At 38.7% G+C, this 22609-nt stretch overlaps 2 protein-coding genes across 6 annotated transcripts in view; one reads left to right on the top strand and one right to left on the bottom strand.

Moving 5' to 3' along the window:
* The first annotated feature begins 229 nt into the window (after positions 1-229).
* cdk5 (cyclin dependent kinase 5) lies at positions 230-10374 on the top strand. The gene is made up of 12 exons (XM_061732494.1): positions 230-387; positions 716-804; positions 997-1064; positions 1210-1270; positions 1345-1401; positions 2604-2699; positions 2829-2903; positions 6400-6496; positions 7437-7508; positions 7616-7674; positions 7769-7849; positions 8064-10374. The coding sequence occupies exons 1-12, from the start codon at positions 351-353 to the stop codon at positions 8148-8150; spliced, it is 879 nt and encodes a 292-aa protein (XP_061588478.1). The 5' UTR covers positions 230-350; the 3' UTR covers positions 8151-10374.
* A 3944-nt stretch (positions 10375-14318) lies between these two features.
* The window catches only part of asic1c (acid-sensing (proton-gated) ion channel 1c), a 131754-nt gene continuing 123463 nt past the window's right edge, over positions 14319-22609 (bottom strand). For 4 of the 5 annotated variants that reach the window (XM_061732491.1, XM_061732492.1, XM_061732488.1 and 1 more), the window contains exons 9-11: positions 20450-20521; positions 17587-17639; positions 14319-16473 (exon numbers count right to left, since the gene is read on the bottom strand). In XM_061732491.1, the coding sequence (XP_061588475.1) occupies positions 16395-16473; positions 17587-17639; positions 20450-20521 (204 nt within the window). In that variant the 3' untranslated portion in view covers positions 14319-16394. The remainder of the gene's footprint in view (positions 16474-17586; positions 17640-20449; positions 20522-22609) is intronic. The other variant, XM_061732490.1, reaches the window with a different exon arrangement.

Here is a 22609-nt window from a genome sequence, read left to right as displayed (position 1 = left end):
TTTAAAAACAAAGGATTTGTATTAGCAAGGTACCCAGCATGATGAACCATCCTTATGACTCTTTTTGTAAAGTGCAAATCTTGTGTAAATTGCTTTTATACTGTGAGTTACTCTACTACTACTAATCTACTTTTATCCTGGAAGAACTTCTGATTGATGTTCTTGTTGGAATTAGGAAACGTTGCAGTTCATCACACGGCCGGTAGGTGTCCCAGAGAGTCAAACTTGCTTGCAGCAAACCCGACTAGAAGCAGCGAGTAAGAACCGATTCGAGCTATCGTCTCTAGTTCAGATTTTTTCTTCTATAAACAGTTTGCTGGCTTACTCAAGGCTGGCTTCATTAACCAAGCATGCAAAAATATGAAAAGCTTGAAAAAATTGGAGAGGGTGAGTTTCATATGTTTTAATACGTGAATATGAAGTTAATAGCAGCTGTTTGGAGCTACAGCTAGTGTAGCATCCTGATTGATGCAGGGGCTGCTAAGCTCACCTGAAAGCTTTGTGCTAACGTTAAACAACCCCCCCGTTAATCATATGAATATTATCTATACAGCTTTTCCTCCTTCTTTTTTTACCTGCATGAGTTTGTGACCAGGTTTCTGCCTGTGGTCTTTAAAGTGTCACCACTAGCAGGGGGCGGGTTGGCCGTCAAGCGAAGCTACTGCTTTTATCCGGAACGAAAGCTGGTTAAACTCAACGTTGTCTCGTCTTGTAGGTACGTACGGGACCGTTTTCAAGGCAAAGAACAGAGAAACCCACGAAATCGTGGCTTTGAAAAGGGTCAGGCTGGATGACGACGACGAGGTTTGTGTACAATGTTTGACAGTTAAGCCTGAATTGTGCTTCTGCGTTAAATCGACGCACATAACCTACGGCGTAGGGTACGCGGCGACGCGCACCGTACGCCGTAGGCTCTGCGTTGGTGTAACGCGGAACAAGAAATCAGCCTGTTTCTTAGCAACCTAGTGCTCAACCAGGATGGATGTGTGATTTCAGGGGGTGCCAAGCTCTGCCTTGAGAGAAATATGTCTCCTGAAGGAACTAAAGCATAAAAATATTGTCAGGTCAGTTTCCAAGTCATTTTGGTTTAATATCATTTTTTTTTAAATATATGAATGAAGAGCAGTGTGACTCTGTTAGCCAAGTATGTTTAAATACCTGTCAATTTACTTCAACAAATGTCATGCATGGCTGCTCTGTCTCCCTCAGACTGCATGATGTGTTGCACAGTGACAAGAAGTTGACCTTGGTTTTTGAATACTGTGATCAGGTTAGTTGTTCATTCTTCAAATACTTTGTTTAAAAAAAATGCTTTGTAAGTCTAATGTTTGTTTCCTGCTGCAGGATTTGAAGAAGTATTTTGACAGCTGCAATGGGGATCTAGATCCAGAAACTGTGAAGGTGAGAGAGGGGGATAGCACAACTGTAAGAAAAAAAACTCCAAAACAGAAAACATGCTTACTATGTTCACGTCTTAATTGACAGAAAGCATTGTTTATATGTGTATACAGGGTGCGATTTGTGAAAAAACCAGGGGGGGGGGAGAATCATTTTGAGAAATATTTTTATTCAGAAAAATTACCACACAACAGCGGGCCAACAGTATAGGCTATATGAAAACTTGTTTCTTGTGTAAACCTTACACTTAAGCTACATAACGTACGCGGTGGTCCTGTTTTGAACATGAACTGAACCACTGCATTTGCAGAAATATTTTCTCCTAATATTGTTTTTAAATGTGCCAAATAAAAATAAATGAATTAATAATATTTTTTTAATTCTTTCTCGATATCAGTTTAACAGAAAACATGGGAGCTCTCCTCAGCCGGGGAGATGCTACTGTCCACCATCCGATAAGCAATGTCAGATCTTGTTTCATCTTCTGTCGCATTTTTTCTCTGGATTTTTGGTTGTGATCCTGTAAAATATGAGGATGTGCTGCTCTGGATTCTTTTCATTTTTTCATTCATTTGACTGACTGTATCGTTTATTTTGGCGGGCCGGAAGTCGGACTTTTGGAATGCAAGAAAATCCGGTTGGTTTTCAAAATAAAACTGCTTTCTGTGGGCGCGACTCGCTCCCGGTATCGAAATCACAGCACAAGCCGAATGAACACGGACTCTGTGTATTTTGGTTGTTATTACTTGTTAATAATTACGATGTAATGGTGAAAATACTTTGGGTGGGGGGGGGGGGGGGGCACATTTTGTCCCCACCGAGGGTAAAAATAATTCAGCAGAGGGTAGGACGTGTAAACCAGAGGGGGGGAAAATCCCCACCATCTCCACCGGCAAATCGCACCCTGTGTGTGTGTGTGTGTGTGTGTGTGTGTGTGTGTGTGTGTGTGTGTGTGTGTGTGTGTGTGTGTGTGTGTGTGTGTGTGTGTGTGTGTGTGTGTGTGTGTGTGTGTGTGTGTGTGTGTGTGGATATATATATATAGTACAGTACAGACCAAAAGTTTGGACACACGTCCCCATTTGTTTGGATGAGAAGGTGTGTCCAAACTTTTGGTCTGTACTGTATATGTATATAATTGTCAGATGGTTATGTCTTTTGACTGCTTAAATATGATCTGATTTAATATTCTTGGGTTTTCTTTGCAGTCATTTATGTACCAGCTGTTGAAAGGCCTTGCTTTCTGTCACAGTCGAAATGTTCTTCATCGAGACCTGAAGCCACAGAATCTGCTTATCAACAGGGTGAGAAAACTAAACCAAAATTGAAGTAGTAATGTATTGCTGAATCTGATGCTTAGAAATAAGGCTTAATATTGTTTGTTAATGTTATCTATAAAAGAATCTCAAAAAAACTTGTTTCTTGATCTGTAGAATGGAGAATTGAAGCTTGCTGACTTTGGGTTGGCTCGAGCTTTTGGCATTCCTGTGAGGTGTTACTCAGCAGAGGTAGGTTGTACATAATTAACACAGCTGGTATTAATAACTGACCAATTCCAATGAAATATGTATGAACAATGTGAAACAGCATATTTCCTGGTACCCTGTATTCCGAGAAACTAAGTTAAAGGTCTTATTCTTTAGTCTTTTTGACTACAAATGGGTGATTTTTAAATTTCTTGGTAATCAATGGTGTAATATGAGTTTAATGTAGAGTTTCTAAGATGCATGTAAACGATCACAAGTCTGTGATGAAACTAATTTTCACAATTTGGAAACAGAACTATATTTAATGAGTATAATCAGGAATAGATGACCTGCCCTAACAATCCATAATTAACGGGAATATTAATAAAGTTAACTTGTAACTTAAATATAAAACAGTCTTATTTTACTTCACTATTGGTATGTATTGGGGGTGGGGTTTAAAAACCTATGTGGATGTACTATATATGCAATACGTTTGAAAACAGTTTTGTTAAATGAAAACTACTGTACTTGTACCCATAGTTTGTTCTTTCTTATATGTCACAAAGAAAATCTGTAATGACAGAATAAAAGAGACTAACAGCAGCTTGTGGGGATCAATATATGCTGTTGCTGATATTAACTGATATCTGACAGCCAAAGCTTAGATAGATGTAGTAGTTCTGGTGGGTTGACCTAGGGGCCAGTGTGCCAGTCTCTTGAGGGCAAGCGAGGTTGACCTAGGGTGACACCACTGATGTGAAGATGCAGCGAATGGAAAACCCAGAGGGTAATCTGATTTGAAGCACTGAGATTTTGAAATGAGGCCATTTTTAAAGGTCATTTCATTTCAGTGGATTTATTACCCCTGAGATTCTTAACATTATCTTGGTGAGATGAAATTAACGATCCTACAGCTATTTCACATTGTGGGAATAAATTTGTGCAATGTTTGAAGCAGAAATTAAACAGAGAGGGTGAAGTTCTTATGAGGTGTTGAAATTCCCTACTTTATTAGCATTATTGGTCAGTTAATTTCTGCCAAATGTAATACAGCCAAGATCCCCGAAATGTCAAGTGAGAGCCTGCTATCTTAACACGGTTTCTGTAAGATAAGTGCACACACCAGCGTTCTTTACAAACTGCTTCTTGAAACTGTTCACCTAGATGAAACCTAAATCACATCCTGCAAGTGGTTTGAGTCTGAATCATAGCATGTTTTGGAAACAAGGCCAGTCATTTTAAATTATGATGAGGGCTAAGTGGACACACTTTTCCATCCACTCCAGCTCACAACCCACTGTCAGCTTCTAATAACATTTTTGGTGACTTATAATACATTTTTAAATCAGACCCGTTATTTCCCTTCGACGAAGAATGCATGTTAAATGCTTGCTGGACAATTTGAATGCAAGGAGTGTTATTGCCTTCCTGGTGCATGTAGCTGTGCTGGAAGGGAGGGAAGTCAAGTCAGGAGGCGTTATCCGCGCAACATAACGTAACGCATGTAGAATGATGTGTTATTCCTACATCGGCATGATGAAGTCTGCTGTCAGACAGGTGTATTTTCATGTAAGTGGAGTCGGTGGCAGGGAATAGTCCCGTGCTGCAGATAAATGGTTAGACAGTGGTGTGGAGTGCTGTGGCACATGAGTATGTGCATAGGCAATCTGTTCTGCATGTCACAGAACATATTGCCCAACGGTGCCATTTGTTCAGCCCGCACCCGTCTGTCGGCCTCTCATGTCTGTTGCTACTGGGTTCAGCTGTGTCTGTGTTTTTTTTAAACTTCCCTTATGGGTTGCACTTAAGTTACATTATGAACAAATTCTACCCAGGACATGCCACCCCTGGGTGGCATGTTATCGGCGAGGATCAGCTTGACACGTGACCCCTGTGTCGGTTGATGTAAAAAGGACAGGCAACATGCTAGATGGTAGCGGGTATTAAACATGAGAAAGGGGCTGTAGTCTTAAACGTTTGTTTCCGTATCCAGTGTCACCGGCCCGTCCCAGTCATGGTCCATTTAGCAAAAGCATACAAGTCCAGTTAGGGATGTGTGTTTTTTTTTTTTTTTTAAGCATTTAAAGGTCAGCTAACTCGATTATCCAGATGCAGTTGAGTAAAATGCTCTTGTTATTAGGTTATTTTATTAGGCTCTTTTGTTATTTTACTGTATTTACTTCCGTGGGGAGTTTTTTGTTTTCTGTGGTGCCACGTCTGTAAATTTGCTGGAAACTTTTAGATATTATTAGATTAGAAGAAAATCAGACAAGATTTGGTAAGGCTTTCAAATACTTAAAGGAGCTTGAGGCAGGATTTATGAAAAAAATTCGTATACGTTTTAAGTTTTCTAGTAATAATGTCAGATGAAGCGTTCCAAACCAAAAAGAATGAGCCCTCTAGCGTATCTCTCTGTTGCCTTGAACAGGCTGTGTGCTGCAAAATGTGCTGCAATTGTGGGGCCGAATTTCCCGTGCTGGGCTGCAGATGTGACGTCAAATGGCACTGCATGCGCGTTCTCCCCGTTCTCCCGTGCCGGCTTCACTGTTGGCTGCAGTACCCCCGACGTCCGTCGTGGCGAAGGGTGGCGCTAATGAGTCATTTCTTAAAAGGAGCCTCATGCTCCTTTAAGTTTATTTTAGGCTTTTCCGTTTAACTTTGATCATACTCTGTTTTACTTGTCGTACCTGGGATTGTTTCTAAAATGGCTGAGACTAAGTACTGTTGTCTTAATGTTAATATGCTTTTGAACAATGAAATGAAGTTTTTATTCATCCATTGTGGGATTGTCCTTGGCAGCAATCCCATCAATCACTTCACTGAAAGCATATCAAATGGTGTTCCACTTTGAGGAAACACAAATGTAACCTGCCAGAAGTTGGCAGAAGTTTGGTGCTATTTTTCTAACACATCATTAGCATGAGCACTTGGAGGAATGTTTGACTTGATTAAACTGAAACATAACCACTTCCAGTCAGCTCCCACACTCTATACCAGGGGTCACCAACCCTGGTCCTCGAGGGCCGGTGTCCCTGCAGGTTTTAAATGTTTCTCTGCTTCATTGCACCATGATACAAGTGACTGTGTCATCAACAGAACTATCCAGACTTTGATGACAAGCTGGTGACGATGATTAATTAGAATCAGGTGTGTTAAAGCAGGGAAACATCTAAAACATGCAGGACACCGGCCCTCGAGGACCAGGGTTAATGACTCCTGCTCTATACGGTAAAATAGTTTTTGTGTAATTGCATAATATTTCATTTTCCTGCTGTGGCTTTTCACTTCAGTAAACTGAATAAAATAGTTTAAAACACCAACAAAGTAGAGCTTTATTGAAATGCAGAGAGGTTTTAGTGGAAACCAGAAGCAGTTATCATTTTCTGTTTGATGTTGGTGAATGTGCTGCACAAATCTGTTTCCCCCTGCCAAGTGACGCCCACGTCACAACAGCGGCAGTACATGGAACTAGTTTGTTTGTACTTGTTTGTTTTAATTGTTCAAATTCTTACATTTTGCTACAATTTCTGTGCAGGTGGTGACATTGTGGTATCGACCTCCAGATGTGCTGTTTGGTGCTAAACTTTATTCTACCTCTATTGATATGTGGTCAGCTGGATGCATATTTGCAGGTTTGTTGCCACCGATTCAGTCATGAATTAAAGCTTTTATGTCTTTAAATATGCAGTGTAAGTTTGGTAAATGAAAGTTGATTAATAAAAAAATAAATAAAAATCACATTGTAACCTTGTAAGTGTCGAAGACTTTAAATTGTAGGACATGACTCATTCCAGTTTTAAACGAGCTGTTTGGGCAGCTGGTTCCCCCACCTCTGTTAGCAAGAGTTCAATGAGTGTCTGAGGGGGGGGCAGCCAGTGAGAGTGATGCTTTATGTTATGCATAGTTACTCTTGCATACTTAACACTCCCCTTGTTGCAAATTGTAGAGGAGCTTCCCATTCGGAGGTGTATCGTTCCTTATAGCTTTCTCTCGCTCACATCGTTGGTTGCAGCAACCAAGTCACAAGTGAAAAAAGCAAGGGGAAGAATGAAAAGCATCTAGTCTTCGTCTGTAATCGATCAGTTTTCAGCCTTTTTTTGTCAGATGAGAAGCTATTGTCTGTGGTTTCTGATAAGATCAGGAGTTTTAGTTGCACAGTTTGAATGTTGAAATAGTCATTATTTAATACTTTTACCGTTGCGCAATAGCTAAATCAGAAAATATGTAATGTGGGTTTGAAAGAATATGATCAATAACCACAGAAAGGAGGACAGAGGCAATGATTGCCTGTTCTTGTGATGGTGCATTCAAAAATAAAAGTAACCTATTGGGTCCTCAGAAGCGGGTGAAGACTCTTATGTTCAGTCCTAACATAAGGGCAAGACAGTGTGTATAGATCTGTGCTACAAAGGGCAATTTGCTTACCAGCTGAGGGCAGTTCTCAGCTTTTATAGATGCCCATAATCATGAATAGCATGTCCAAAAGTGCAAACCTTCAGGGAAAAAACCAAAACAAAAAAACCTCAGAGGTGTCAATCCTGACTTGTTTTCATATTATGTCCTTTTCTCCAGAGCTTGCGAATGCTGGACGGCCTTTGTTCCCTGGAAACGATGTGGACGATCAGTTAAAAAGAATCTTCAGATATCCTTCATAACTAATATTGTACACATACTGAAAATGAAAAGTCTATCTTGCTCAGAGATTTGATACTGTAACTTCTGAAGCATTTTTCTCTAACCACTTGGTACATTGTTGGGTACACCAACTGAGGAGCAGTGGCAGACAATGACGAAACTTCCAGATTACAAGGTACGTTTATTCACGTCATTTCTTTGGTAAAAATATACACTTGTTTGAATAATTCTCCAACTGAATAACTGCTGGAACATCTTTGTTCTGCCAGCCATATCCCATGTATCCAGCCACCACCTCGTTGGTGAATGTGGTTCCCAAACTAAGCAGCACAGGACGGGATCTACTGCAGGTACTTTGAAGTAGTGCCTTTCTCATCATGTGTACTTTTGTATAATCAGTAACTAAGGCACTTTGTTTTTGTATTTTTACCTTTGTTAATTAAATGTGTTGGTTGTTTTTTTAGTAATTTCAGCAAATCAATGCAAAGTTGTTGCTGACCTTCAGTTTAATAAATTGAGGTTGCTGTTCAGTAATTAAAACGTGCTATCTTTGATCTTATCCAGAACTTGTTGAAATGTAATCCCGTCCAGAGGATCTCTGCAGAAGAGGCCTTGCAGCATCCTTACTTTGCTGATTTCTGCCCGCCCTAAATGCTACATTGCCTCTCCACGAGCTGCAGCCGCAAGACTCAATCTTCTTTCAACCTGTTGGGTCGTTAGGACTGATCCCAACAAGGCTAATCCTTCACTGGGTTTCAAACACTCCCCTGCAGTTCATTCTGTCGTGCCTCTGTGTTGAACAAAGCCCAGTGGCTCTTTCATGTTTTAGTTTCTTTCAAGTTGAAGGCTTGTTTTAAATTGGTACATACACGCCTCCCAGTTAATTAGCACTAAAGTGAGTGGTTGTTATTTTCAATACATTTTATATGCTTGTTTTTTGTTTTTTACGAAAAGCTACTTTGCCGCAAACAGTACGTTTACATGAAATATGAAAAAATCAGATGTGATAGTGCCAGTCCAACTAAATCCAGACTTTTCGAATACATGTAAGGCTAGTGCAGCTGAATGGTTATAAATTAAATTAAAGTTGAACCAACACTCAGATAATGTGGCTTGGATTGAATTATTCTTACATGTCTATTTTTAATGAAGCTCAAACTGGTCTTGGGTTTCTGTGCATGTTCTGCTCTGGGCTTTAACACAGAAGTTACAGTCAAAGCCAGTAGCAGAGAATTAGGTTCCTCATTTGTTTAAGGGAATAAGTCAGCCAGAAAAGGAGTATATTATTAACTACCGTAGTTAGGTTTCACATACTTTGATCAATACATTGATTTCTCTCCTGTGGTTGTATACTGGGACAAAGAATAATTTAAAAGTCCTAGTTTGAATTAAATATGCATGTAAACGTACTGAGCAAAGGCAACATGCTGTTTTAGACTTGTCCTCATCTTATTTGGCAGATAACACATCGGTTCCCCACACTTTTTTTTTTTTTTTTTTAAACACATGTTTTGATCCCAAACTTTATATTTAAGAGTTTGGAAAAGAAATGTAATAGACTTTTAACAAAGATGTGATGAGTTAATTATCTGGCCTGGTTTACTCAGGCCAGATGATACTTTAAAGTTGCTGTCTGTTACAGGGTTGTGCTAATTCTGCCAGTTGGAAATTTAAAAACAATGAAAAATAATTTCTTCTTCTGTTTCAAGTTTCCTGGGTGTAATGATGTCGTTTGGTACAGATCACAGGGAAATGAGGATCTTGTTCAAATAACCGCTACAGAAAAAAAGCAGCATTAAAGTACTTATTGTTGCTCCTCATGTGCAACTATGTGCAGACCCAAATTGAAATCTCACCAACTGAATGATGTCCTTGTTTCACCTGCTATCACTGCTACCAAATTACAGCCTTTTCCCAGGAAACAGTGTAGAAATGGATCATCCAACTACAGACAACAATAAATCGGACCACACTTTTACAGTTTCTCATTCCAGATGCCAGCTTTATCCCTCTACCCATTACAAGATTGTACTATAAATAGGGGAGCTAATTTATTGTTTTCTTACTCTCAAGCTTTTGATCTCTCATTTTGTATTTGTCTTTTGCGCACTTTGTCACTGATAGTTTTCATTTGAAATGTCACTTATACAGTATATGAACACCGACTGTCAGGATTATAGCCAGTTATCAATAAATGGGCCATTATATACACATATTGACTATTGGACCATTAGTCTCCACATTACCTTTTTATTTTTTAATTGTTAGAAATAACAGCCTGTAATTAGCAGTTTCCATTTAGTATTTTGTTATAATAACATGGTTAACAACTTGCAGTGTTATTTTACTTCACAGTTATAGTGCTCCTTTTGCACCTAAAGCCATTGTGAGTACTTCCTGACGCAGCTGTCTTAGTAGGCAAAAGATTTATTTTCATTTTACTGATGTAAGACAAAATCATGGATGCATGTATTTATTAACTGAGGATGGAGTGTGTATGTTTTTGTTTTTCTTTCTGTAAATGTAGCATAACTTGGTACGAAAACTCCTTTTCAGTAGATAATCAAAACTGTTGCAATTAACTGGCTCTTTTTAGATTTTTAAAATGTTTGAAAGAGGTGTGCCTGTTTAATTTAAAATCGAAAAAGGAAAAAAAAAAAAAAGAAAAGCTTGCTCTCTTCATATTCCATTGTGCCCTGTCATCACAGCAGTGATAACATTTTATTTTCTACAGCATTGTAAGTTGTAATTTGAATGAAGGAGGGGTTTTGCACTTTGGATTGTGTCATTGCTTCTGGCAGTAAAACTTGAGACAAATGTTGTGAATGTGTGTAGAAATAAGCCAGTAAGATTCAGTAAAGTCAACATAAATACACGTTTGCTTTTCTGTGAGAAATAATTTGCAGCTTATTTATACAATCCTTTCAAAGTTTGTATAATCCAAGGAACGGATATTAACCTTATTTATTCAGAATCCTTTATTGATAAAGCTGTCCCATAAAAGTATCAGAGTTGGATGAGGAAACATGGACAGAATTATTATAATTCCTGGTATAATAGAAATAATACACCCACATTTGTACTGCACGGTATTCAGTATCTACTAGTACAATTAGAATGGTTTTAGGGTACTTTAAATATTTATTCCACCTGATTTTAGAGGCGCATATGTAAGGGGGTTTTGCTCCATTCTCACCAACTACTAAAATAATTATCACTTACATTAAAAAGTAAAATGGTCCTGCAGAGAAAAGTAGGTGAATTCTTATAAAGCTGCGATTCTACCTAATGAGTAACATCGTGGCTCTATGCCTACAAAATGATTTAGAACTTTCCTTCAAAGATAACCATTTTTCAGCATGCTCTCTGCTTCTTACATAAAGATAACTCCTCAGACTTCCCTTGCATTTATATGAAATATTTTCAGTCCCTCTTAATTTTGTCTAATTCACAAGATGCTAAGGGGTGCAGGTAAATCACACGTCTTGACGGTTCTGGCAGACTGCAAGGATTCATTGAATGTGAAGTATGTTGCACATCGTTGCCTGACTGTTGCTGAAGCAACATCTTACTCCGTTTTTACATAGAAGGACCCACTAATGTAAAAACGCTGCTCCAGAGCATTCGTGTAGAGTCAAATAGCCATTAACTGGACCCAGTTATGAAGTTAGTTATGTCATGCCTTATTTCAAAGCTTAAACTTTAATTTGTTGTAGTGACCTATTTCTTCCCTCTTCTTAATGTTTACTTCAGGCTCAATGTTCAGGTTGTCAGATCAGATTTAAGCTCAAGTCGCCTCTCGTGCCACCACAGAATTAGTTAAAACATCCAACACATTTTGACGTACAACTGACTACAGTTTTTTTTAAGTGTGTATTAACTCTTTAATGTACACTTCAGAGTTAAAAGCACATATCTCCAAATGAATACACAGTAGGTAGAGCCAGATGAAACAACACAAGTTCTCCAGATGTGTGTGTCTCTGTGTTGGGAAGATCACGTGTCTTATTGGAATTAGTCTTAAAAACTTATATTAGTTTTGCATGAAGCTGCACTACATTTCTAAAATTACTTAGAAGATGTTTTGTGTCATCTAGATTTAGGAGTTGTACCACAGCAGGATGTGGAGAGGGCCATTTGATTCATCTGACTCCAGAAATACACCTTTGACAATACAAATTAAATAGCATAGCTATTATTACATTGATAGATCAGATATACTAGGAATACAATTTGATCATGCAATGAGGAAAAGGTGCGCTATAAATTATTCCTGTTTCTATTTGGCAGAAGCTATGCAGTAAATATTGATAAAGGACTATTTAATGAGAACAAATAGTTCAGTAATGTTTTTGCCAACTCAGGTACACTCTGCTGATCTTTGACCGGTAGTAAGGCAGGGAACAGGGACATCGCCACAAAGCCTATTTCTAGTATCGTAGCAGTTTGCAATAACATTGGATCATCAAAGTCAAATCATGGCAAAGCAGCATCATAGTGTAACATGAATTGGTATCTGTGTTTCCTGTTTTGGTGATGAGAGCTTTTATACAATAGTCATACCGCACATCAGCGTTGCAGATGGGAGCTCTTCCATCTCCATCCAGTCAAGCTTCTTGAATCAAAATTGGAAACCCTGTATTTTTTTTTTTTTTAATCGTTTCATGTCCATCTGATTACAGTGCTATCTAATTTTAGTGCATTTATTGCTCGTGACAAAAAGACCACTGATCTACCCTTTTTGTTTCCTGAAAGGTAAAATTTCCAAAAGTTTGTCTGAAGGTGGCCTCTGGCTCTGCTCTTGTTCCTGGTCATGTTCAAGCTGTGGGCACATCATGTGTAACAGTGTTCAATAGTTAAGACTAGAGCTGCAAAGGCAGTCACAACCGTAGACGTCCAGTCATTGGCTTTCAAGTGATGGCTCATCTCCAAGGTTTTGTGCTTCATTTCAACAGTCAGTCATCTAATTCACAAACAACAAAGTAATAAAGCCACAGTGTTAGGAACACCACTTACTTGACTTTCACATAAAAAAAAAGAAAAAGATTTTCTGACTTTTACCAAATAGTATTTACAAGTCCGTTACTGTATTGTCGAGGACTTAAATAACAGTGTGAACATGAACGAGAGAGGAAGTAAGCTGACACAAAAATTAGAAGAAAAGTTATGTGCGTAATTAAGATGGGTAAATATAGTTTATTATACTTAATCATTTATACATCGCAAACTGTTATTTGTGACTTATTACATATATCGGAGTAATAATAATAATGAGAATAATTGGATACAGTGGTAAAATTGTACAATGCATTACTTATATAAATCTACTAAACTGAATGGGGCTGAGGTGGATGCTTGTTGTGATGTTTTGAGGCAAATTCTTTTAAATTCAACTACTATAATCCCCAGAAAGGCGAGGTTCACCCACATAGAAACTGTGTTTGTGTGTGTATAAGACAAGTGTTTCAGATGATCATTATGGAATTTCTTAATGGCATTTGATTGCAAATATTTACACATTTCTATCAAGTTTAGGAATGTCACCAGCAAGCCTTTATTATTTCTTAGAGAATAGATTACTATCACATATTGTGCTGATGAATACCTTTAAGACATGATTAAAAAAAGGTGGTGAGACACATAAACAATAAAAAAAAAGGAAATTAATATTAAATCAAAGGAAACATAAGGCAAAATTTCCATTGAGCTGAAAGTTGGCAGGTTATATGTTATCAACCCATTAAGTTTTCTATCAATTTCACTAATATGGCAGGAGCAGCCCTCAACCTCTTCCACATCGCCTTACAATAACTTTTTTTTCTTTTTCTCTCCTTCTATCCACATGGGGCGAGTGTTTATTTTACACTCTCCCTTTTCTGCTGCTCTATGCCGCTTGAGTGCACTCCACCGTGAATCAGGAGGTCTTTCACACACTTCTGTCAGTTTTTGCTTCTCCTCTTATCCAGCACTCGCTATTTTCAAGTCTTTCAAACCAGAAGGAAATTTAGAAAATGATGGCCTAATCAACGATCAAATCTAATAAAAGTGTATGCTTTAGTGTAGGGGTTTGGGTTGAGGAGATGCAGTCATGTGGACCTGATGGTTTAAACTGGTCTCATGCACAGCAACCACTCATCAGTAATGTCCTGTAACAAAAGACTGAAATGACGGTGGTAAATATCCCAAGCTCAAAGTTTATACACACAGTCACTATCTCAGATTATGTCCATCTTTTTGTACAGGGTCTGTGGTTAGGTTTGCACTGGCTTTATATCTGCTTTTGTATTGATATAAAAGTAATTAAAGGTGGTGAATTTAAGTTAGCTGGCTATTGGTAAAATTTGTTGTGACTCCATAGGCTGATATCATAGGCTGACACACATACTTTTTCATGGACTGTACTATTCCAGGATTTTGGTTTTGGTTTCCTGTGCTCTTTTATTTACAACCCTATTTCTGTGTCTTGTTTTTCTGTTATTTCAGGAGTTGTTTTGTTGATCTTTTGGATTATTCTAGGTTTAGTCTTACTCTTTTCCCTCTGGTCAAGCATCTGTTTGTCCAGTTGTTTTTCTTCAACGTGCTTCCTGTTTTACTTTGAAAGGGTTTCTTGTGTGCGATTTCCTTCCAACTTCCTGTTATTCCTGTTCTGGCCTGTTTCAAGTTGGCCCAACAGTTCCAACCATATATATATATATATATATATATATATATATATATATATATATATATATATATATATATATATATATATATATATATATATATATATATATATATATTAGTTCCAACCATCAACTTCAGGGTTGAGGATCAGGCGAAACTAAAGATATGTTGCAGTTCCTCAACTGGCCGCTAGATGCTGGCTGCAGAAGTGAGTCAATCTCCATTGACTCCAATGTTAAAATGTCCAACTTTAGAGCAGAAATAAACATATTTACAGCCTGGTTCAAAAAACTGTTTTGGTCTCAATCGTTTGATTTCATAGCCATAACAACTTTGAAGGGGGTTATTTGTTTTTTGCACCACACCAGGAGAATTTATATAAAGCATTACATTTATTTCTAGTATGATCGATTGACAGTCAGCTCAGCCAATGGCTCGCCGTTACCACTTCCTCATCCGTAATAGACATGGTACTGCGCTCAGTCAAGCAACCATCCGTTTGTATTAACCCAGTGTCGGCTCTATGTGATAATAATCTTTTTATTTCGCTGTCAGGTCAACGTGTTAAATGGAATATTCTGTTGTTAAAGTCTGCCAGCAGCTCTGGAAATATTTAGTGAAAGGGATCTGCTGAAGAAGGAAACTTTGGTTTACATGGGGCGTAGGGTGCTTCAAAACTGCTCTTCAGGAACCAATTTGTCACCCGACCTTATGCATTGTCCATTGTTTTATATAGTCTATGGTTGGCCCTCGTTAGTGTGTCTCTATATTGCCACGTCCGTCCTCCTTACCCTGCTAATCCATTGTTTCTCTACCCATCTTTCAGCACAGTGTTTCTCCTTGTTTCGATTTTTGGATATCCTGTTTCCTGAAGGGTTTTTACTTAATCCTTTTTTTCGTTTTCCTTTTTTCCCTCCTGCCTCCCAGTTTATGCACTAGGGTCCATTATATTGCACTCTGATGTGCACATATTTTTAAAACCTCTATGTTCCATGTGCAGGAGGGTTTGTCTTTGCGGATATTATAATAAAACCAGCAGTGGGTCTGCAACAACTGCCCACATATGCTTGAGTACGGGATAAAGAGATGACATTTTAACCATGCAATTTTTTATTAACCTTTTACTTTGCTTTTTAAGACACTGAAAAAGGTTAAGTTTGAAGAACAAAATCACTCTATAGGTTGCTCTATATTTATCAGTGATCAGAACCGATGTTATCACGTGATCCTGCATCCAGTGGGGTGAAGAGGGGCGGCTTCTGACCATTTCATCTGAAGTAGTACAAGAAGATAGGGTCCCTATAAGGGACTGATAACATTAAAAGTGCCTCCCAAAAATGGGAAATGCCACTTAAATGAAATGAAATGAAATGTCAGCTATGTGACGATACAATCAACTGCTTTTCTTTTCTCCTCCTGGCTTTCTTTTCTGATTGCAATGTGTGTAAAAATTACTCCAGTCAACAAAACCATTCAGTGTTAGTCTTAATTGTCCTTGGACCCCCGTGAAACTAAATGTGTAATGGTTGCATATGTACAATTAATAAAGTTCCTCCCCAGGTTTTAAAAGGAGAAAGCACAGTCTTCTAATCAATGAGACAATTCATAGCCTCAATGTAACAAAAGGCAACGTTTAACACTAGTTTAGCATTTTAGCTCTTTTAACCAACAATAAACTCAAAGTGGAGCAGATTTAAAAAAACAAACAAACAAACAAAAAAACATTTGTATATTTAAACAGTGACAGTGACAGGTGAAATATAAGGTCACTGGATACACAGCATTGATTAGATGCTGGAGGCGTTACACTGTTGATTAACATTGCTACACATAGCAGTCCACAATTGTTTTTTTTTTTGATTGACTGATGCACAGCAGTATGAATCTCAGCACAGTTAAAAAACCCTCTTCTGCACACATTTACCAAAGGTATGCTGTAAAGTAACTGTATAACAAAAAGACTAACCCACAAAATGAAACATGGGTAACACCGGTGCCGTGACAAGGCAGTTAAACCTGAGTTCTGTTTTGGAAGTGGTGTCTCTCTTTTTTTTTTTTTCTGTTGATAGTATTCTATTTCTATTCAGGCATTGTTAAACTGTACTATATTTGAGCATAAACTCAACCACTTTCTGTCAAATACACAAATGATTTCACAGTTTGCTGTCAGGTCTCCAGACGCGACCCAGCCCCCTACTGTATGCTGTCAACAAGCAAACTCCTCGAAGTTGCCTAAAGTCGGGTGACGAGGTAACATGTTCGGCGTGAATCCAAGGCTGTCCGAGTGACTCCGGAGGGTGTCACATGTGCTCTGCAAAACAGAGGGGGGAGGGAGGGAGGGAAGACGAGTTCAACCGAGGTTAAGGGAGGCGCGATGCAGGGAATAGAGGGGATGGAAGGAAACCGGTGAGTCACAGGTAAAATGAGAGCCACCATGAAGGAGTGTGCAGGAATAAAGAAGAAGAAAAAAATCATGTGATGTTAAAAATTAATAAAAACGGGGGGGGGGGGGGGGGAGACAGTGTATGGTGATTTTCAGTGTCACAGTAACAAAGACAGGGATTTGGGTTGGAGTGTGAATGATGATTGACAGAAATGTATGTGGACATCGATGCGGGAATGAATACATGTTTTGGATTCCCAGAGACATGGCATATGTTTCACAGGCAGCGGAGAGAGATGGGAGGGGACAGTGGGTTGAGATGAATGGAGGAGGGAGAAGAGAAAGAAAAACAGCATATTTTAGTCCTGTTTTTTTCACTATCATGAAATTCTAATTCTTCAGGAAAGTGAAACATACTGCATATTGTTATTTCCCTCAGAGTACAAAAGGTACCAATCAATTAGATAACTGGGGATGTGTGGGCAACAAACAGCTATAAACCCACTTACAGTTCCTGCACACACACACAAAAGTGTTTTGTGTAAGCTTGTACATGCAGACCTGTGATAACATCACAAAGTAATGCAGCTAGTGATGTTATCCAGCATACGCGTCAAATGCATTGCCTCTAAAATGCCCCCTGCGCTGCAGGGACAGAAATATATCTCATTTGGATCAGCATTTTGTACAACGGAATAATTATATAATCTGTTTTCACAGGAGAACTGCACTTTAACCTTTGAGGGAAAAAAAAACATCATTATTCAGTGGAAGTAGCACGATTTGCACAGTGAGAATAAAATCTTAGAGAATCCAACCAACTCTTGTCCTCAGCTGAGTCAATGAACACAAACACACATCACGACTGACCTGCCCTGACACGTCGGTAGATATAAGATACTCATTGGATATAGCAAATGACCCCCTCTTTTGTGGATAACCAACAAAATCGTTGGGAATGATGTATGGGATGGTTTCAGGTATGAATGAAAGAGAGGGACAGCATGGGAGGGAGCATCTATTATCAACCGGGTGTGCTACCTGGGGTTATGATTAGGCGTGACACCAGGGCTGGTTGGGTTCTCTTGAAAATCCTGGAATAGACATGATGAAAAGAAAGATGCGTGAGGGTGACTGAAATGAAATTAAAAGCACAATGTAAATGTCATAGATTAAACGCAGGAGGGAATACTGTGGGAAAGGGGTTCTGCCTTGATTTTAAAATGAATTTTGGGGGGGGGGGGGTCTTAATAACAAAAACCAGGCACTATCATCCAGCTATGTTGGTGATCACTGAGGAAAGTGAAAGTTAAATTTAAAACTTTAAAAAAAAAGTCTAGTTTGAGTGGATATGTGACAATGGAGTAGTTGAAACATGGTTACAGTAACATGCACATTTCTGGGCAACCCTGGTCAAAATTTCTGTCATTGTGAAATAATTTAGTGCAGAGAAGATGAACCAGCCTGCAAAAACATGAAAACTCCTTCTCAGGATTGTAAAAACAATAAGTGTATCATTATTACTGCTTAAGCATCTTAAGAGCTCGGTGTTCCCAGGAAACCTTGACTGAGGTGTCAGACCTCAGCTATGAGCTGATTCAGCTGCTTGGCACTATAAAATTAAAATATATGATGCCCAAATAGCAATAAAATATAATCAGAGAAACTGCAGCTAAAAATACCAGGCGGTGCTCTGAGGGAATGAGAAAAACTTGCTGCAAAATGGAACAGGGAAGGATTTCTGAAAAGACAAATAAACTAACCCCTCCAAAGGGAAATAGGAATGTGAAGTGGTGGAGAACTGTTTTCCTGCGTGGCGAAACCTACAAAAATATAGCATTTGTAGAACAATCTTCAGGAAAAAATTGGAAATAAAAAGAAATCTAATTTCCTGCCCGGGATTAATGAAGTATTTTTTTTACTGAATTTAATGCAACGACCGCAGTTTGGAAATGAGCATCTAAGCAAGTCTGGGACATTTGTTAAACTAATCCTGACCTCTGGACAGATTAAATTAAAGTTGAACCACAACCACAAAAACACGGCATGTATATCTAGAGGGAAAATATTGCAGAATTCATAACTGCCGTGGCCTGTGAAATCTTCTGACCTGAGCGTCATTCAAAATCTGTCAATAGACTAAGATGAGCCAAGTATCACAAAGAAACAAAGCATTTTACAAGAAGCATGCATGAACATTTCCAGAGTGCCGACCATGTGGGAGGCTCATGCTGTGATTTGGGCCCCATACTTCTCTGAATAAGAAGATGATAAGTAATCTTTTCTAGAATATGGAACAAATGTTTGACCTTTACATAAACATTTAGTCACTGAGCTACTCACAGACATTGAAATTTGGACCAGGTGAGCCAAAGCTTAGAATACCACTGTTTTAGTCTTGGAAAATACACATGACATGATTTATTAAAAGAAAGTGAACATATGACATGAATGGGGTAGAATACTGTAAATCTTGCATTGTGTTTGGAAAAAACAACATGAAGTACACTGCTGCAAATTAATGATTCTTCTCCCAGCGATTCAGTAAGAATCCCACAAAAACACGGACCAGAACAATCTACCTTGTTCTTGCTGCACCTTATCATAATTTCCATCCACCGTACAGTATATGCCACAATATTTTCCCTCCATAGCCACTAAATTCTGAGGCAACTGAGCATGCATGAGCACAGCTCTTATGCAGACACAAACACTGATGAGCTTCTTCCTGATTTGACCAAAAACGGGAGACGACACATTTTCTGATAATGTTTCCAACATTCTGTCAAGAAAGCGTGATAAGAACAGGTTTATATAAACTCACAGACAAAAGAACAATTTCTGCATTTGACAATCGTCCCTTTGAATGCTTTTTTCCCCCCAACTCCAGTCAGCGATTCCACCTCTTAAAAAACTGCACAATATTTTTGTCAAAAAAGCAAGGTCATTAAAGACATCAGTTTGAGATGCAACGATGTCAATAAAAACAGCATGTTTCGTTTCCACCTCTTTTCAAGGGAAACAGCTCATCCTGGCGTTTAGAAAAAATATTTCTGCTATAATTAATTTCTTAACTGCCCTGTAAAAGGAGTGGACAAAATGTAAACGGCTCAGGGCAAATGCCTCCCATTACCAAGAAAGCTAACAAGCTTTGGCGGTTTTGAAAACAAGCCAATCATAAAATGTGGAAAAAAAAATCTCCATACGCTTCATATCTGCTTGATTTTCATTGTTCTACATTCACATGAATCCATTTTGAATTTCTTTGCATAAAAGCTGCACACAAGAGGTAAAACTGAGGTGCAGTAACAACTTTTCTTGCTCCAAGTGAACTGTAATTACATGATTGAAGGTGACATCGAGAAGCAACCGTTTTTAGTGGAAATACTGTAAAGTGTGTTGGACTAACTGAGATAAGGATCATAACCTCAGATAATAAGAGCAGTTTATGAGTCATGGAGAAAAGTGGAAGGCATGTCGGACCCTTCATTTCTGCACATCAATGAACTGAGGTTAAATTACAGAAAGGTACTTGTAAAACTAGAATAAAAATAAAAAATAAAAGCTTGAAGAAGACGCAACTGCTGTAGACTTTTATTATCACACGGAATAATTTATGCTGCTTCTCACAATGTAAATAAGAGCGCTGCCTGCATGTTTTTTACTGCTGTGATTATTCATTCACACTGTGCAGCAGAAACAATGTGTGTGTGTTATGCTTTACAGCAAAATATATTGTTTCTGCATGAGAACTACTGATGTCAAAGAGGTGTGGCTTTTCTTTCTCTCTGATTCTGTTCAGTAAAAGCATTTCAAGTGAGAGCAGACATTCTGTTGTTTTGTTGAGAGTCCATTTCGTAAGAAATCACATTCATTTCACTCAATAAGACACAAAAGAAATTACCAGATTGTCGCTTTGACAACGCTGTGGCCGTTTCTTGCGGATGAAGTAACCCAGAACCTTATCCTTAAACACCTAAATGTAAAAACATCGGAAAAATACGATTCACAGGTCAATCACAGCACAGTCAATGACATTCAGTATTTTGGGACATTCATTAATTAGCGTTCTTGCCGAATGAAGAAAGATTTTGCTCTGCACAAAATCCAGTTGCAGCCACATCTAAAAATTATCTGAAGCTTTTTAGTTTAAAGAATATATCACAAGAATATGCAGTTTTTGAAGAGGTTGAAGTTCTAAAGCCTGGGATATACTTGCAGTTCAGAACGCGTACGCATTATGGCCACCACGCGTATCCTGCGTTCATTTGATGCGTCGATGTGCACGTTCTCAGAAAAGACACTGAACGCGTACGCAACCTGCAGTTCTCGCTGTGGCCGCGAGTGGCGCTGGTCCCGTCATCTAAACTTGTTTGTTCTAATCTGCTACTGCTACTACCGCTGCTACTACCTCTACTACTAAATATTTAATCACTTTTCCAACTGTTGCTCTGCTTACTGCCCTTTTTGAGAACGTGCACGTCGACACGTCAAATGAATGCAGAATACGCGTGGCGGCCATGATGCGTACGCGTTCTGACCTGCAAGTATATCCCAGGCTTAAAGCTCCTTCCTGTATCTATCTTGCTTGAGATCATCTCGTCGATTCGAGGCAGCTGGCAGATTGTGTTACTTTAAGACAAAGCCAGTCTACTTTTACCTGTAAACAGATTTATGCTAAACTAACCAGTCGCTTCTTTGTATAATCCCCATTTGTACAAATCTTTTCATTTCTCTCTCAGCAAGAAACACAATTCACAAATGATCTGTTCAATTAGAATTAAACATCAGTAGTGCAGACTGTATTTAAAGTACAACAGTGACAGATTTTTATGTGGTTTAAAAACAAAGGTAATTGGCCTCGAAAAATAGCTGCAGGCAGCGATGAGGAGGGGCCCAAGTACTTTGGAAGTTGCCATGGCAATTTAATTTGAACAGGTTTAAAGTGTGGCTGTAAGCACTAATAGGACAAACATGTCTTTTACTTAATGTTATGGCCCTCAGTGGTCAAAGACGGATGATTTTGTGTAATTATAAGCGTGAACCAAAAGAAGTTACATCCTGGGAACTCAGTTTGATTTCACTGATGGTACCACATATGGTTCAAAGATACATGCATGAATTCACTTCTAACATGAACTCATTGGGCTGTGTTCACTAATGAAGTTCTGAAACTCTCTGGACGAACCTTATGTAAGATTGCAAATGTCCTCAGCCTTGGTTCCAGACTTATTACTGAGACTGCCCAACCATCTGCCTGGCAAGATGTCCAGAAAATCAGCGAGTGCATTCATGAACCAAGCAGCTTATCCTTTGGAGCATTTATGGCGAGTGTGCATGTGCTGATATGATTCAGATGCTGCATCATGCTCATCCTTGCTGACATTTTGCTTTCCATTCATCTGTTGTTGATATTGTGATGGCATGTCCAATTATAGGGCAATGATATAAGCATGAAAACAGTCACAAGGGAGTCTCAACCACAGTGATTTTTCTTTATTTCTTTTTATTATGTGAGACTTTCTATTGCAGAGAACTAACTTCTGGCTGCGAGGTGCATGTATGAGGAATAACTACAACCATGATTCCGCTGAGAGGTGCAGCTCAGTTTGGCTCTGTACGGACTGGCTGGTGTTTCCACCGCCAAGAGTGTTGGCAGGAGGACTGCAGCTGCTTTTGCACTGCACCCGCACAGAGCTCTGCATAATTTGAAAGAAGAACTCAGAATGGTGCATCATTTTGCACAAAAAAAAACAATACACTGACTGTTTCTAGCTCCATCGTAAGTGTATCATACCACTGATTTTGGTATCCCAAAAGGTACCAAAAACCAATATAATGCAGTTATTAGGTATGGTTGCAAACTTTTAATGATGGAAACACAAAAAAAATGTGTACTGTGCATGAAACCTTTCCCAGTACTGTACTTCCTGATGTAAACATGCTATAAGCGAAAGTCTGAACTTTATTATGTGGAAGTTTTCTTAGAATTTCTCTGGTATTCATGCCTGAAAGTGATATTGATAAAGTAAGTCAGGGGAATATACCTGAACACTGTTCAAGT

The sequence above is a fragment of the Cololabis saira genome, chromosome 10 (genome assembly GCF_033807715.1).
Source record: "Cololabis saira isolate AMF1-May2022 chromosome 10, fColSai1.1, whole genome shotgun sequence".
Lineage (NCBI taxonomy): Eukaryota > Metazoa > Chordata > Actinopteri > Beloniformes > Belonidae > Cololabis > Cololabis saira.
Note: the sequence above shows the minus strand (reverse complement) of the source record. Positions and strands in the feature narration are given on the sequence as shown.